Genomic DNA, 18,536 nt, shown 5'->3' on the forward strand with positions numbered 1-18,536 from the left:
TAATAGAATTTGATCCTGACAGTACCGATCTTGAGCTGTTCTGGCAGGCAGCCAGCATTCTACTCATAGGCTTAAACTTCTTGGTGTAATCAGTCGAGTTGCACTAACATTGCCACATTCCAATGCAGACAAAAAAAAAGGACAATCTCCATTTTGAGCGAATGTCAGGTTGATTGTGAGGAAACCAGTAATGTACATGACCTTCCGAGTGTTAAGATCAACGATGATGAGCAATAATCTAAGAAAGTTGAGTATATGGATGGCAACAAAGTTCTGTGACTGACTTGACGAGATGATGGGTAAATTTGAATGCTAATTTTGTTCAGTAGTTTCAATTTTTGTCCACTTGCATGCTTAACAACTGACCTCCTTCTTTTGAGGTCAAAACTACTGACCAAATTTTGGAAATCTTGTCGGTCCTGTCTTTTTTCAATCACACGTATGCATGCAGCATTACTTTGTCTATCAAATGGCATCAAGGTTATTGTCAGAGAAGCAAAAAGTTGAATATACTCAGAACTTTTCAAATGACCCTCATATTAATGGATGTATTAATAAAATTCTTCTGCAGCAGGGTCAGTTTCACTTTTCCTGTGTCTTAGTAAAAATTACTCCTTGAATTTTTACAAGTTTTACCACTAGATTTTAGTAATTATGTGTCTGCTTGACAACTGCTGATTCATATAACTCAATCATGTGACTGAAAACAACATTTAGTAGGGAATAAATTCAAATGGAACATTCATGATTTTATAATGTATTTTAATGCGCTAATTTGTACAACAATATATGAAACTCAATTTCTATCAAGTAAATATTTAATACAATTTACCGCAGTTCACATTTTACAACATTCAATAAGTTAAACATCACATACCAGCAATCCTGTAATGTCCAAGTATTTCTCCTGAGATTGAGATCATTGTAAAGATAAGCACTCTGAAAAATTGGTTCAATTGGATAAACTCGGGTCATCTCAGATGCAAAAATGCCCTCCTGGAGAAAACAATATTCAGTTGATAACAAATTGCTAGAAACAAATATGAAATGGTTGGTTTCTATTATACTCATGATTTCTTACAGTGTATTATTTAATAGACTTTCTCAGAAATCCTATAATTAAAAGCCATAATTGTTAAGTCTTTCCTGTAAATAAATCTAACGAGTTTTCCCAAAGTACAGGACAATTGATAATTAGCTTTTTTCAGTATTTAAATAATCGATTAGGAAAGTGGTACTACTGTTTACACACAATGATGCAAGGATCTTTCCCAAAGTACAGGACAATTTATTTGTATAATTTTTTTTCAAAATCATTAATTGTGAAAGTGATCATACTGTTTCCACATAAGGAATCATTACAGGTTTGGTCTTCGAAATATGGTTTGTAGCGTAAAATGCATTAAAATGTATACACCATGAAAAATAAATTATAGACAGTAATGTGACTTCTGACCCATTGCTTTTACATTCTATAACATGGACCTGGCCTCATATTAACTTCTCTTCTGAACAAGGAACTTGAGCTCAAACTTGAAATCCCAAAATCTGATGTGATACTTAGGGGCTTACCAACATCAACAAAATTTGCTGTCTTTTAAACTGGACCATAGTAAACAAAAATCTATGAACTTGCCCTTATTTTAATTAAATTTACAGACTGGCATTCTATCTTTATTTTAATTAAAGTTACATAGACTGGCATTCTATCATTCTTCTATTTAAAGGTACATAGAGGGGGATTCTATCTTTATTCTATTTAAAGTTGCAGGCTGGCATTCTACCTTTATTTTATTTAAAGATACAGACTGGCATTTTATTCCAATTAAAGAAGTAGAATGGTCCAAGTTTTGTGGCAGAGCCTAGAGTCTTTTGCTCAAAAAGTTTAGAGAATACAACACCAGAGTCAACATTAAACAGTAGCACTTATGTACTAAGCCATTTAATGCTTCTGGATTCCTAAATTATTGACAAGAAAAAGCTTTCCTGAACCACATAATTTTGGATAGATAAAAATGAAACCTGAAATTTAACAATAGCTCAGACAAAATACCTCTACAACTTAGAAAACAAAGCTGCTTAAGATTATGGCACACAAAAAACCATCCTCATAAACTTGCGAGATTTGGACAATAAAATATGCATTACTGGCTGTGTTAATGAAAGAATATTTATGGCACCATGTAATCTAATCTAGCACATCAATATATGGAAGGATATCACAGGTAATAGGCAAGTACATTTGTATTATATAGAAGGATTTCAGTTTCAGTCAGGTAATAGGCAAGTACATTTGTATTATATAGAAGGATTTCAGTCAGGTAATAGGCAAGTACATTTGTATTATATTGAACTGACAGGTACATTTCTATTACGAGTTCATATCATACATTTCTCTAAGATGACTTTTGTCATGACAGATACATTTCCATTAGATACAACTTTGCATGATACAAACATTTCTATTAGATATGAATTTTCTTGATGATGGATTCATTTCAAATTAGATATGACTTTTTGTCAAGACGAAAATTTCAATTCAGTGACCTTTCTTAAAGATGTATACATTCTATTAAATATGACTTTTCTTCAAGGCAGATGCATTTTTATTTGATGACTTTTCTTCAAGACATACATTTCTCTTGGATATGTTTCAAATTAGATACGACTTTTCGTCATGATGGATACATTATATTACATACAAATTTTCTTCATGTACATTCTGCTTGATACAACTTTACTTCATGACAGATAAATGGTTCCAAATCTTTACATTCTGACATTTTTTCAGTGATACAAAGATGAAAGGATAGAACAACATTCATCACTTATTAAAACTTTAAATGTCAAAAGAAGGATATCAGAAATGAATGGATAACCAACTCATCTACATTCACGATATCTCTCAATTATGATCTCATCAGTGTTCTCTATTCAGAACATGCATTATACATCACTGGTCAGCAAAGGAACGTCTTTTTCATCTGTCTGTCCACCCGGCTGTCTTCCTGTAATTTTATTTTAGTTTAGTAATTTAACTAGTTTCTTCATGACCTTAAAAATACCACTCGTCAAGGACTTGATGCATGCAGGGAGTAGCGGGTTTGATTACTGGCCAGTCCAGGCTGGCCCAGATCTGCTTTGTTGTGTCCTTGGCAAAAACACTTGACTCTGATGATATAGGCAATTAGGTGTTTAAAACACCATTTAAAAAAACATGACAAAAAACAAACCTGACACATTTACATATTCAATTTTATTTTGAAAACACCAATAAAAGTATGCATAATTTTGTTTGAATTTAGTATATGACACAGTAAACCAACTCTATTCAAAGTGAACAAAGTCTGTCTAAATTAAATTGACCCTGATTTATTCAAATTATAATGGGACTACTCCATTTAGCTGAAATATTTTTTTCAAAGAAGCATAAAGATGAAGAAAAGACTGATGGGTGTAAATAAAATGGGAAATGAAATACAAAAAGCTCATATACTGGACAATAAAAGTAGATTTCTACGATAATTAGAAGCAAATGATTCTGAATTTTTATATATACTGAAAACAAATCAAATAATAAACAATCACATCTGTGCAAAATTATTCAATCCTGGAAAGAAACAACCTTGTCTAGTTAAAATTAAAAACATCTTTAAATAAATGTATATCAAATTGTAAATCAAAAACATCAAAATTATAATTTTTATCCAAAACAATTTGTATACCAAAGACAAAAAACATTACTTATGGAGTCTGAAAAATGTGATAAACATGGATGTATAATGGACAGGTCAAGAAAGCTTTTTTCACAGCAATGATTGTTCTTTTCCTTCTGAAAGTGGTAACTATATGCAAATGCAATTGATGCAGAGGCTAAGAAATAACTGATAATAAATGAACGGTAATTACCAAAGATTCGTAAATTACTATATCTCTCTGCACTAATGGAAGACAAACAGTCTAGGGTAAGCATTAAAAATTTCATCTCCAAAATGAAAAAGGGCTGCACTGAATACGGCTGGCATTGGACATCATTAGGCTAATACTCCTACTATATCAGCTGCCAAGGAACGGTGGCAAACGTTAACATTGCAATCATTGCTTGTGGCTAACTACCTAATTTTATTTCACTCACAGAAGAGCTGCCAACTTAGACATGTAAACAGAGGATTAAAGAATTTATATATATAGCTAATTTAACCTTGAGTGTTGGTATTTAAACCCATTTACTTGACAATATTGATTAAATAAACATTTTCTAAGAGCAAGAAATGTTTATAAATATTTGCAATACATAGTGTAAAAATGCAAACATTGAATAATATGACAATTTTTTATGCAAGCATCTGTTCACCATACTGAAAATTCCCACTAGGACATCCTTATTGAATGTATCCCAGGCACAATGCCATCCTTACTGAATGCAGCCCAGGCACAATGCCAACCTTACTGAATGTAGCCCAGGCACAATGCCATCCTTACTGAATGCAGCCCAGGCACAATGCCAACCTTACTGAATGTAGCCCAGGCACAATGCCATCCTTACTGAATGCAGCCCAGGCACAATGCCACCCTTACTGAATGTAGCCCAGGCATAATGCTATCCTTACTGAATGTAGCCCAGGCACAATGCCATCCTTACTGAATGCAGCCCAGGCACAATGCCAACCTTACTGGATGCAGTCCAGGCATAATGCCATCCTTACTGGATGTAGTCCAGGCATTATGCCATCCTTACTGGATGTAGTCAACACATTTAATGCAGAGGGTTGCACAAACATTAATTTGTACAAGGGCTAAAAAAGTCCTGCTTAAATCTTGCAAAATTCATTAGGAGTCATAATTAAATGTTTTTTCTTTTATATCTTTTGTGTAAAACAATCTTTTGTAGAAAAACAAAATGTTCTCTAAGTCCAATAAGCTAATATGGTTTAAATAGTTCATTTTTTGGTTTATTAAAGCACTAATCATTACTAACCTATACAGAAACTGTCAACTATTTGCACTTTTTCTCACAAAAAACACATGCAGCATAAAATATTTGCAATGCTAGTGCTTTAAGACATTAACCCACAAAGTTTTTGTGCCTATTACATGTCAGTACTATGATCACTATGAAAAATTATGTTGAATACCTGCACCAAATTAACCCTCGTTTGAAAAAAAAACTTTGTCTACATATGTAAGATATAGATAAATGAACATCATTTGTACTACCTAAAATACTGCATATGACAGCACAACATATATGCATTATCACTACAACCTTGATGTGTAGGCCACAACAGTATATGTATTGTCACTCTGATCTTTATGTGTAGGTCACAACAGTATATGGATTATCACTCTGATCTTTATGTGTAGGTCACAACAGTATATGGATTATCACCATGATCTTTATGTGTAGGTCACAACAGTATATGGATTATCACCATGATCTTTATGTGTAGGTCACAAAAGTGTATGTATTTTCACTAGGACTTGACGTGCAGGCAACAACATGGATTATAACTATGATCTTAATGTGTAGACCACAACAGTATATGCATTATCACATGGACTTGACATGTAGGCCACAATATATGGATTATAACTATAACCATGATGTGTAGGTCACAACAGTATATGCACAACAACTATGACCTTAATGTATAATCCACTTTTTTGCATCTTCCATATCTCATTTAACAATTTGAGTTAATAAAAAATAATACACTTGGGAGTTCAAAATGTATCTAAAGATAATCCAGAATGCATATTTCTGTACATCATATCCCACTTAAAAGTACATACAAGTCTGAAAGAAAACAAATGAACTGTTTGTTGGATTGCATAGCTCAGCTATTTTAAATGACTATGAAATATGGTAACTAGTCATAATATAAGAAATAATGTTAGAAAAACTCATTTCCAACATTATTTGTGTACTATGTATGCTATTCTTTCAGTATGCACAACAGACTTGTTCTTGACTTTCATTAAAGCATGTTCCCAAAACCAAAACCAAACATCACCATTTTTCTTTCTGATGCTAACTTATAACAAATGCCCATGGACAACAGCAATATAAGAAATGTAAAATTGCCAAGTTTATTTGGTGCATATTGATACTCAGATAGTTATCATTTCCACATAATCTCGATTACTGCAAATTTGCTATTTTTCTGTTTTTTTTTTTAGACAACAGTTTTTGGTCAGTACATAAATTCATGGTTCAAGGATGTGATCTCTTTATAAATATACCATCTCACCTGTGGAATTTGTGCATCACTTTCAACAAGATTACTGCATATTTCTTAAGGCTAAACAAATTATATGGCAACAGAAATGTGAGAAATTATTTTCTTAGCAATGTTAGTCATAATGGCATCAACAGCAAAGAGCTCACACTTTTAAAGTATTTCATAGTGGATTCGATTCACCTCAAAATATGCTGCACAAATGCCAATCATGTCTCCTGAAGGATTTTTTAAAATTAAAATGGAGGTTGCACAAAATACAAGACACATATTACTCGGGTGAAAAAGATGCAACTGTTTGTGGTTTATAGCAAGCATGAAATATGCCATAATTGGTACTGCAGAAATAATACAGACCTGCCAACCCTTACCTTTGTAGTCAAATCTGTATACTGTTTTGTCATTTGCTTCAGATCCAGATTCAGTGGAACTGGTCAGGGAACCAGACTAACTGAAGTACCTCAGATGCTTTTAGACTGTGCATATTTTGTGTTGCAAAACATCTGCATGGTCAAGGTGTTGCTTATTATTTTTAAAAATAGAGTCCAACAAGTGAGATATCAGGACAAAAAAATTATTAAAGGTTTAAATAGTGCAGAAGAATAAAAGGGAATATTCAAATTCTTGGGAAAAAGAGGAAAAGGCAACAATCGAGTTTAATGGCATTGTGAGTTGATCTGAGTATGTCATATGGCAGGAGAGATGAATGATACTGCCAAGGCCACTGCTCAGGTGAAATTAATTTTTTAAAAAGAAGTTGAGAGATAGCAAGAAGCTACTGAGCTTTGTAGAGTTTGATTACATTTTGTGAAACTGTACTGGAGGTAATTAAAGTTCAAATAAACTTTACAAATTTCTGAGTTGAAGGTGATGTTTCCCATCAATGCATCAGTCTTGAATCACACTTCTGGACTTTTCAGTGCATGTTTTCCAGCTTAACAATAGCAGTACATGATTTCGTTTTACATCTTACTGAAACCTGGTCCAACATAAGGAAAAAATTTGCCTTAGAGAGAAGGTCTTGGTAGGGCTGGCAGGTCTGAAAACGTAAATCTAAAAGTACCAACAAAAAACAATTTCAGACGTAACGACACATTAAACTATGAACATTATAGGCCCAGTTTTGGCATTACAAAATTTACTAGCAGGTCAAAGTTTACACAAGTGCTTGAAACAAGACGAGGTACACAGGGCATATATATTAATCTACCAAAGTAGATATGAAATTGATATTGCATCTGTGCTGGATTTAACTGAGTGCACATTTTACATGGTTACATTAGGTATACATGTGTTGCCACCTCAACGCACATGGGCAACAGTTTCATTGGTCCCAATCATTATAGAAAGTATACATCAATTTAAATTTTACTGCACTGTGGCAACTGTTTCATTGGTCCTTATTAATACAAAAGGCATACATAAATTGAGATCTCAATGCACATTGGCAAATGCTTCATTGGTCCTTGTTACTATATACATATATATATATATATATATATATATATATATATATATATATATATATATATATATATATATATACTGAGATCTCACTGTACATCGGCAAATGTTTCAATGGTCCTTGTTACTACATATACAGTATATATATGTATATATACTGAGATCTCACTGCACATGGGCAACATTAAGATTCTGTTTTCCAGATTTTGTTGAAAAATTCCATGAAGGAGTCATATATCATGAAGGTGATGGCCACATCAAGACAAACACGGCTAAGCCGAGGAACGGTGCCTTTGTAAAATCTGAAAATGAAAACGAAAATCTTAATGACAAAATTCATAAGTGTAATTCTGATGCAAATCGGATCTTCATATCTATTTAATCAAAGAATAATTCAAAAGGGAAAAGTTCTGCCCCATCTCACCGAAGGTTATCTCTATTCTACAAAGAACACTTAAAGGTGACAGAAATTCCACAATATTACTTCCTGCCTGCTCCACAATTATAAAACACTAGTCACTTGAGATCATAGTGACATTTGTGACCCACGTTTTTATGCTGAGAATACCTGCCATCAAAATCAATACATTTATTTATAAAGTTTTTAACTGTACTAGGAACAAAAGAATACATTTATACATCGTTTTTTTTTAACTGAATGAAAGATATATAGCTAAATACAGAAAATATATTTACTGGAGAAAAAAATGCTGCATCACTGGCCAATATTTTCCAAAAGCATATCCAAGCTTGCCAGTCATCCTATTTTAACTGACTTTCCCATCACCATGGTAATATCCTAAATTTTCCTACAACCTACGTCTAATTGAGTCAAGTGACTTCAGACCCAAACCACTTCCTTTTCCTTTAATTCTGGAAAAGCCATAATAACCACGTACACTTAAAAGTCCAGTCCAACTACAAACAACAAAGACCCTGATCTGTCACTGCATAATGTCCCAGAAAATTAAGGTCTATGTTGTATGCTCTACTGATTATTCCTAGCAAACTGCATAGACCCAGATCTGCAGGAGCATTATCAGTTCGTAGATCTGGGTCTGTGCAAAATGCAGTAGGATTCAACTTATAAGCAAGTATATATGATAGCAACAATTCTCACTTTGAATATACCCGGTCCATTTCATGACTACATCCAAAGCTTTCAAAGAAATGTTACTGATGTAACAACATAACAGGATTGCCTATGACAACAAAAACACTGCCACCATAAGAAAAGAAATTTGTATGTCTCACTTATGCTTTATACATGAAAATAAAAATCTCACTCTGCTCTACAAACTGTAAATGTATGTAACATATGGCAGTAAATTTGAAAGTGTATGTATGAGAGAGAGCAAGCAAGGCAAACAGTCATAGAGATATAACAAAGACAAGAAGACAGAAAAATGGAGACAATTTAAAATGAAAATTATAGAAGCTAAAAGTTACTATTGGAACTTATAGAAGTACTTACGCTCTAGGGCCTTCATGTTTGAATATCTTTATTGCACAATCCAATGTGTTTTTGTACTTGTGGGCATCAAGTCCCTGAAAAGTAAATACATGATATAAAAGAGGTTGTCACAAACATGGCCAAAGTCTCCCGCTACCACAAGGAATAATACTGGAAATAGCAGGAGGGGAATATTGTGCAACTTGTCTATCACAGAAGAAACCTGTAAATATGCTGCCACTGTGGAAAGCTATATTGGATGTAAGATTGGCACCATTTTCATGCAGGACAACAGAATATTTTTGTCAAAACCCCAATGTCTATCAATTCTAGAGAATTAGTAACTGATTTTCAATATGTTCATTGTGGCAGCCATATTTCTGGGTAGATATGCACCATTTTCAGCCAGGAGTAACTAATATCATTATTAGTCTTCTGGTGAAAAACCCATGTTGACATGATACCCCCATACTGACATGATACCCCATGTTGACAGGATACCCCATGTTGACATGATATCCCATGTTGACATGATACACCATACTGACAATATACCCCATGTTGACATGATACCCCATGTTGACACGATACCCCATACTGACATGATACACCATGTTGACATGATACCCCATACTGACATGATATTCCGTTTAGGAGGAGTAGCAATAATGAGATTTTCAAGATGGCTGCTGTAGTGACAATAATGGATGTCTGAGTAACACTATTTTCAAATGAAAAATTAGATCTTGGGATGAATGTGTATAAAGTTTCATGTCAATCCTGCAAGTAGTTCAGAAGAGGTAGTGTTAACTTGTCCAGACTGCACCATTTTCATTTATTTAGGACAAACTTGAAAGAATAAAAATTCTGGTAAAAATCCAATGTCAATATGACATTCTGTTTAGGAAAAGCAGCAATAACAATATTTTGAAGATGGTTGCCATACTCTGTGTCAGATCACTGCCATTTCATACAAAACCAACTAGACATCATAGTAAGTCTTTTAGTGAAAACACCATGGCACAAAATATGACCATTCATTCTGGAAGAGTAGCCACACTAGATGTCTGAGCAGCAAAATTTTCATTTGGGACCAGCTGGATTTTGGAATAAATGTGTGTGTGTGTGTGTGTGTGAAGTTTCATGACAATCCTCCAGTTAATTTTGGAAAGGAGCAATAACAAAACTGAGGTAAATGAAGGACAGAAATCAGATGACAAATGATAAAGAACGGACCATCCCATAATATCTTCTTGTCTATGACAAGCAGAGCTAAGAACATAGCATCAACAAGAAAACCACCAAAAGTGGTATGGTCAGACTACAAGATTTGTTTGGTGTAAATGGTGCTGAGATTTCTATCATACATCTTTGCACCACATTACATTGCTCTGCAGGCAATAGTTCTGAAGAATCTTAGCTATACTCAATGGTTGTTGTAGATCCTTGGACCATGAAATATATGTCAGAGTGACCTAGTTTTGATTTAATTTGTACTACTCCTCATAACACATCTACAAACCCAGTTACATGATGATGCGGACAATAATGTATGAGAAAGTGATCTTAATGAAAGGGTAACGCAGGCCACTGGTGAAATATGTCATGGTAACCTAGTTTTAATGAAGGCTGTGGAACTCTTTATAATGCATTCACATACCAAGAGTTACAGGACTCTTCAGGAAAAAGTGTCACAGAAACAAAGCTATACACAAACTTTAATCTAACTGCAATCCAGCACATAATTGACAGACTAGTTATGCATACAAGATGTACACTGCAGTCTACTTTGACTCCAATACAAAATTTCATGAAAAAAAAACAGAAATAAGAATTTTCATGATGGTGAGGTAGATTATCAAACATCAAAACATTTTGTCCCCAAAAATGAGACACTAGTTGCACTCGCAAAAGACATTACAACAATCTATTATTGCTCTAAGCCAAAACTGAAAAATAATCTGTGCCAAACATGCCCATGACTTGTAATATAAAACTGAGAGTGATGTGATAGGTAATAAGCATACATCTAGCAAAGCAACCTACAAAAACATAAAGTTTACTTTTTTCAATGGATGGTGGTTTGACTGGAAGGATGGAAGCATACCATTTCTGCAGCACCAGGCAAATTTTGGGCCATGACTGCGCAATCTGTACAACAGTTCTGACAGTATCTGTAATTATTGTCTGCGGTTAATTTTATATTTGGGTAACTTTAAGGATATTATTAATGTGATAATAAACTTGTTCAGATAAAAAAAATACTTCACTTGACGTCACTATAGTTTGAGAAATTCATTGATCTTTTAGGATTTTTCTAAGTAGCACAAATATAACAGCTGACAAAGTAATATTTTGCCATTTGTTTTTCAAGTTTTTTTTTTTATAGAATCTGTCATCCAAAGAGACAACTTCGGTTTTCCTCTGAAAGATTCTAACTGAACTAAAATTAAACTTCACTTTTTACTCCTTAAAGCAGCTGTTGTATATTCTTAAACTGATGCAAATGATATGTTTGCAATCGAATGACAGTGACAAAATGTACACTTTAACCTTAATTATCAGAGGGTCCTAATTTTACAGTATCTTAAGTGAATCATACAAAATCAACATAATCCTGCAAATCAACAAGAAGAGACATAAGTGATGGATGCCTAACAATGGGCCCTACTCAAATATTTGCTAGGCAGGGCCTTAAACAGTGGAGCTCATACTGGGAAATCACTCTTGAGAGATAGGGTATTCTCGGGCCACAGTGAATCTACATGATGATGTGGAATACTGGAAATCCAACTCGGTAAATGTTTCATCAATATAAAGTTTTATGTAAATTAAGTGGATGGACAAAAAGGGACCACAGCTCCTCTGATGAGAGAAAAATGAAAGAAAGCTGAAGTCCAGCTCTCCTCAACATTAAGCCACAAACATATTTATTTGGGTAAAATCCAACAATTCCCAGCAAAGTGGTCTTGCATAAACCAAACGTTTCACAGATTAACAGTCCTACTGCAGGTTTGGGGATGCAGAAAAACAGTTATATTACAGGTTTGGAGATGCAAAATATTCATTCCTACATGTCATAAGAAGTGACAAATGCAGGCAACATTTTTGAATTGGCGATGTGTCCCATGATTTCCAAGCTGAGTTTTATAGTTCGTTTTTTTGCATCAGAATTTGACTTCGCATTCTACTACTGTTTACTTTTGTCTTTGTTTTGTGTGCCTCTTGCACAACACTCCTAAGACTAGGATTGTGCTGCTGTGTCCTTCAACCCCCTCACACATACAGATGGATTAACATATCTGGAAAACGTCATCAATTATTACCTGTAATCTGGTTTTTATCACATCTATTGGTGTATTTCCAAACACAGAGGCTGCACCAGCTATAGCACCAAAAGCACCCACCACAAAAACAGGGACACTTTTACTGGGGTCACCTCCACGATACCAATTTTTAAGTGTTTCCATTACAAAAAATCGTATTGCTTGGTTGCTTCCCTGTTTCAGTATGGTTGGTGTTAGGCCTTGGTATATTCCTCTTAAACCTGCAATCAATATATACATTATGTTAATTAAAGGTTATTGATATTTAAATACAATTTTAAAAAATTGTCTGCATAAAAATTGTTTTGCTTGTACCCTGAACATTTATTTCATGATTAAATGAGAAAACATCTTCTGTTGTCTCTTATGATACTTCATATCTATTAATCAAACAATTTTCGAGATTTAATAGTCTCTTGGTATCACTGATGCGTCAGTTTCCATCCGACTAACAGCACTGTGGAACACAAAATATTTAACAATTATGTTTGTAAAATATGAGTTTGAAATATAATATGTTTTTTCTTCTTCTAGCATTCACTTAACTTCATATTAAAAAGTTAAATTAAAAGTTCAACCCAATTGACTGTTTTTAAATCAATGCTGAACTTGTGCAACATGCATGGTTACATTTTGATATCATGTGACCTCGTCTTTTCCCCCTTCTCTGGTACACAAGCATTCATACAGTGACATCCAAAGTGCAAATATTCAAATCCACTCAAGCTCCAAGATATATTACCAAAGAAATAAATTGTTTACACGTGATCATACAAGTCCTTGCCAACAGGAGCACATTTGGAGTAACTAATGATATGCAGACTGGTATGGAAATGTATTACAAGTCAATGGCAGTAAAGTACCCTTGCATAGAGTTATGCCAGGACAGACTGGTATGGAGTTTTATGCCATGGCAATGGCAATATAGTACCTTTCACAGATGTATGCCATGAGAGCCTGTTATAACACAATTCATGCCTGTTATCCACTGGTTGTAAGTTTAAGCAATTGATCGAGTCATGTGTTTTGATAAAAACAGTTTTAGTGTATGGATCAAACAAAGTTTGATTAGTTATAATGGATATACAAGTATCATGATTTCTGTGATAACCATTTAATGATTTTTTAACAAAGGGTAAAACACCTGCTATAGCAGTAATAATGCCACAAATATGGTGTTGTACAACCTCACAATTAATCCTAAAACTTGATAAATATACAACTGCACCCTGAACAGACCTAGATCTGCAACAAATGCCAGCAGATATAGGTCTGTGCATTTTGTAAATAATCCGTAGAACAAACAATACAGACCTGGTCTGTCAGTGCATTATGTGTGGCATATCAGTATCTATGTTCTGCAGTCGCAGTCAACTTGTACACAAGTATATACAGTAACGGCCCCTAAGTGATAGGTCTATTTTAAACAAGCCAAAATGGTGTCATTGCTGCAAGTTGAATATCTGGATTTATCTGAATATTTCTGAAGTGCAGTAAATAAACTGATCTGAATATTTAAGCCACAATCATAGAGAAAATATTAGCTATGTATTCTGTTGTTTACAAAATAAATGTTACTGGTCAGGTACCACATGAACTTGATTTTGGACAATGTCAAGTACAAAATACAGATGTATAAAACATAATCATTAAGACAAAATAATAAACAATACAAATTAAATATACATAACAGTTTAATGTTTGTTCTGCATTTATCATGGTATAAACCATCAGATGCCAAATCATACAACAAATAACTGCTGGGGGCATTATGTAAGATGTGTGATTTGGCAACTGATATCTCAATACCACGATAAATGAATCTTACTTATATAAAAAAGACCAGAGTTCAAAACTTAAAAATGCTTTTTATAAATAACAAAGGTGAGATAGAACATGCCTTTCAATATCATATAGTGACTTTACATCACACAGTGTTTGTCACAATAATATCAACTTCTGATAATATAGAGCAGTCTTGTGTGTCTAAATGCCAAAAGACAACATTGTAATACACCACATTATGGTGAAATTAATTATATTGATAAATTTATGCATATATTAACAGCTAAATTTATTAGACTGACTGTAACACATTCTGACAGAGTAGCGTGATCTCAATGGAAAAATTTCTTTTAAGTACTAGTGTACTTGAGCAGTGTGGTGGGAGATAGCAGTGGCTTTATAAAGAATTATATAATAATTATAAAGCATTTAATATCAATAGCAATCATGTAATAAATCTATTTAAAATTTCTCATAACAATTTGATTCAGTTTTTGGATTTTAAAGTGCCAAAGTTGATATCAGTAATGGAAAAATATATAAGTGATGGTTTTAGAATACATGGCCAAAATTCTTTTCTACTTAGATGTTCATACTTTGCCACTTTGACAGCTATCTGCCAGTGCAATGTCTGCACTCGTATTTATAGACTCCTATTCACATCACATGACCTTAGTTAGCCAATCAATGTTTGTCCTTCTCAGGGTTAGCCATGGTGGTAACCAAGTCAATTGTTCAAACTGCATGGAAAAATCCCTCTGAACACAAAATTTAGACCAAATTAAGTTGTCCTCTCAATGTCAATGGTGTGTGTTTTTGCTTTTAATCTTTTTTATATATTCATACCTATGATTAAGTAGAACTAAACGAAATGGGCAGGATAATTTTGATGTGAATCGAGCAAGAGTACAACATACTGCTAATGCAATGAGTCGTAATACGGTTATAAATAGTCCCAATCAAATGCATACTATTTCACATATTAAAGTAAAATAACAAGTTCTACACAATCAAGAACTTACAATAATGAACAGTAACATTAGTTCTAACTTATTGTTCAACAAAAGTCTGACAAGAGAAATGTGATTCTTTGGCTGGGCACAATGATTTAATCACTATCCTGCATCTCCACTGTTTCAGTAACAAAACTCAACCGGATAGGTGAAGTCACTAATTTATGGACTAACATCATGTTTCTGGCATTGATATTCCAAAATCATGGAAGGTAAGATAATTCATTTCCTAAACTATTCATGAGAAATTCCAGCACGACACACATATGGTCCAACATGGAAATGAATATGACACAATAACTGCTAACATGCAAACTTCTTTCCACTTAATGTTGATGTCCCAGGGCTTGTAGAACTGTTGATGTTTTTAGATGAATTCCTTGATGAATTCATTTAATACTCATGACAACAGCGTGACATTGCAAGGACCAGGGTAAGGTTTTATACTCACATTTAGTATAAAATACAGAGCACACATTTATAAGAGATGCAGATGGTGATCTAAACAATGGTGGGTGGGTGGCATACGTTCAGAAATGGAAGAAGTAATTCACACATGGTAGATGTTTTCAGTGACAGAAAAAAATGACATGATTAAAAATGCCAAAGTCTTGTAGATCAAACATTATCTCACATCTCAACATTTAACATCAAATAATCTTCACACATTAACTGGACAATGTTTGTTCATGCAAAACTCCATTCACAATACCGTTAAGGTATTACAACATAGTGAACTGCCTCATGTTTTTCTGACTTGGTTTCATGTTTTTACATTATCATTATTAGTATCAGTATTGGAAAAGGAATGTAGTTCCTAATAGTGCCAAGTATTTTGGTTTGTTGAGTTAGGTATTACTTTATCCTCAATTTTTTTTTTCTTGGTAGATTTCAGGTTTTCCAGCTCTGAGATGAGTGTCTATATAAGAGATCTTACTCTTTAAGAGATTGAAATCATTTTGGCCTTTGGCCATCTTTCTTATTTTGAAAGGTTTAAATCATTTTGATTTGAGATCGTCCTGCTGTTCAAATGGCAAGTTATTCAAGTCTAGTTTCTTTGTTTAGAATGCTAGGTAATTTGCCTTGCATTTCATATATTGATGGGTTATAGTGTTCTCCATGAAATTTATCTGATACTGCAAATTTCCAAGAATTACTGACACAAGTCTGAGTAATTTGAAGTCAAGAGTAAAATTCAATAAATGTCCAGAATAAATCTCAAACCTGAAGGTGATGATGCGTCTGTTATACCTCCTGGAGTGTCGATGTGCCAACAGTCTTTTATTAAATCGCAGAGATATAATTCCAGGTTTGAATACTCTATAAATACCAGTTAACATCTCTATCCAAGAATTTTATCAGAGCACTTTGGTATTTCCAGAGAAAATAATCACCATCTATTCAATAAGTTTTAGAAATAAACTTTCCACCCAACTGGACACAATATAATACAACTTAAAAGTGCTAACTGTTAAAGCACAAATGATAAAATCCTCTCAGTTACAATATATATATATATATATATATATATATATATATATATATATATATATATATATATATATATATATATATATTGTTCTCTACTTGACCTCAAGTCACAATAGCCTTTAAAAAAAAAAAAAACATTACCTAATGGAAAATAACCCTCTAGAATGAACCTAATGTTTACAAAATCAAAACTATAACCTGGTTTACACTCTGGAAAATCCAAAACTTACACCCAAATAAACATATTTACTTCTTCTTTAATAATAATCCTGATACACAGAGAGAATAATTTGCTATGTATTAGTTGTTTACACAGAATAAAATAAAATCAATCAGGTCAAGCAGAAATTAACTCAGTTTTGAACAAGATCAAGTCCAACATATAATGTTACATTACAATAGCATGTAATGAAATAAAATAAAACAAAACTAACAAACAAACAAAAACAAATTAAATATAAATAACACCTGACATACATGCAACATTTTTATCTCAATTTTTATTCAGTGTTTACTTTGGTTATTTTGCATTGGACATTATTTATAGAAGTTGGTATAAAATAATTATCCATACAGTTTAAGCAGAAATAAATAAAGCATGATCAGTTATAGTCTGACCAATGGAAATCTTTATTGCATTGAGGGTTCATTAACCTGGAGTTAGGCAGACATTTCTTGAAGGCATCCTTAAGTAACATGTGACCTTGTTCTCATAAAATGATCAGCAATTGTTTGCAAATAGAATGATGAAAATTTATTTATTTGAGGTTAGTCACATGATTTTATATGCTAGATGACCAACAAGTGCTCACAATATAAGTGTGGACGTCTTTGTGCAGTAAGGGGTGCAAAATGAAATGCAACAACACAGCAATGGCAATTTCATGTGCATTTTAGTTCCTGCACTAAAATAAATGATGTGAATTCCCATCACCCATATTTGATGCAAATTATTGATTCCATGAGATTTTCTTTTTCAATTAACTGCCTGTGAAATGTCAATAATTTCCCTAATGTAAATGTGCAAACCACAACATAGGAAGTGGAAAACTTAAGTGTTGGTCACTCCCAGATTAAATGCCCTTTAAACTCTTCATCTGCTGGATAAAATATGGACATGTATAGTAAAAATTATGGTATTAGTATTACAGATGTAACAAATGAAAATTTAGAATACAAAAATGTCACATCAGTATGAAACCTGGATCATAATGAACACTTTTAGTATTGTTGAGTAACTTGCCTTGAAATGCATCCATATGTCAGTGTTTGTAAGGGTAGTTAAAATTTGAGTTCAAGATACTTAGGGTGAAACAAAAGGAAAATACAAAGTCACACAAGTATGACCATTGGGACACAGCAACCTAATATGGGTATGGTTGGTTATGGTACTCTCCTTGAGATGCTCTTCTTACCATTTTCACAAGTGCAGGTGAAATAGAGTCCATGATGTGAAGGCTGTATAACGATTTAACAGCTGAAAATACACAAGTTTCTAGTGCAAGGATATTATGTCAATGTGACCTATGTTTCATGTTTTTATTTTACTTCCCTCAAGATGCATACACATATCAAATTTCATATAATAGGGAAGAAACTGAGGGCATAACAAATGAGTGAAAAAATAAATAACAAATGAATAAACAACTGAAACAAATGCTACATCCCCTGCCAGGGGGCCGAGTTGTCTAAGGTGCAAGATCAATGAGTGGGTTAGAGTTTGAGTTCAGACACTGCAAGCGTAAGCAAAAGCTTGCCAGTAGCT

The 18,536-nt window shown here is 33.4% G+C and overlaps 1 protein-coding gene across 1 annotated transcript in view; it reads right to left on the bottom strand.

Moving 5' to 3' along the window:
- Positions 1-745: 745 nt before the first annotated feature.
- The window catches only part of LOC149777554 (tricarboxylate transport protein, mitochondrial-like), a 62,972-nt gene continuing 45,181 nt past the window's right edge, over positions 746-18,536 (bottom strand). Inside the window, exons 5-7 of the mRNA XM_089942156.1 lie at positions 12,483-12,703; positions 9,178-9,251; positions 746-8,005 (exon numbers count right to left, since the gene is read on the bottom strand). Of these exons, the coding sequence (XP_089798282.1) occupies positions 7,888-8,005; positions 9,178-9,251; positions 12,483-12,703 (413 nt within the window). The 3' untranslated portion in view covers positions 746-7,887. The remainder of the gene's footprint in view (positions 8,006-9,177; positions 9,252-12,482; positions 12,704-18,536) is intronic.

The sequence above is a fragment of the Sinohyriopsis cumingii genome, chromosome 18 (assembly GCF_028554795.1).
Source record: "Sinohyriopsis cumingii isolate HCF-2022 chromosome 18, ASM2855479v2, whole genome shotgun sequence".
Classification (NCBI taxonomy): domain Eukaryota; kingdom Metazoa; phylum Mollusca; class Bivalvia; order Unionida; family Unionidae; genus Sinohyriopsis; species Sinohyriopsis cumingii.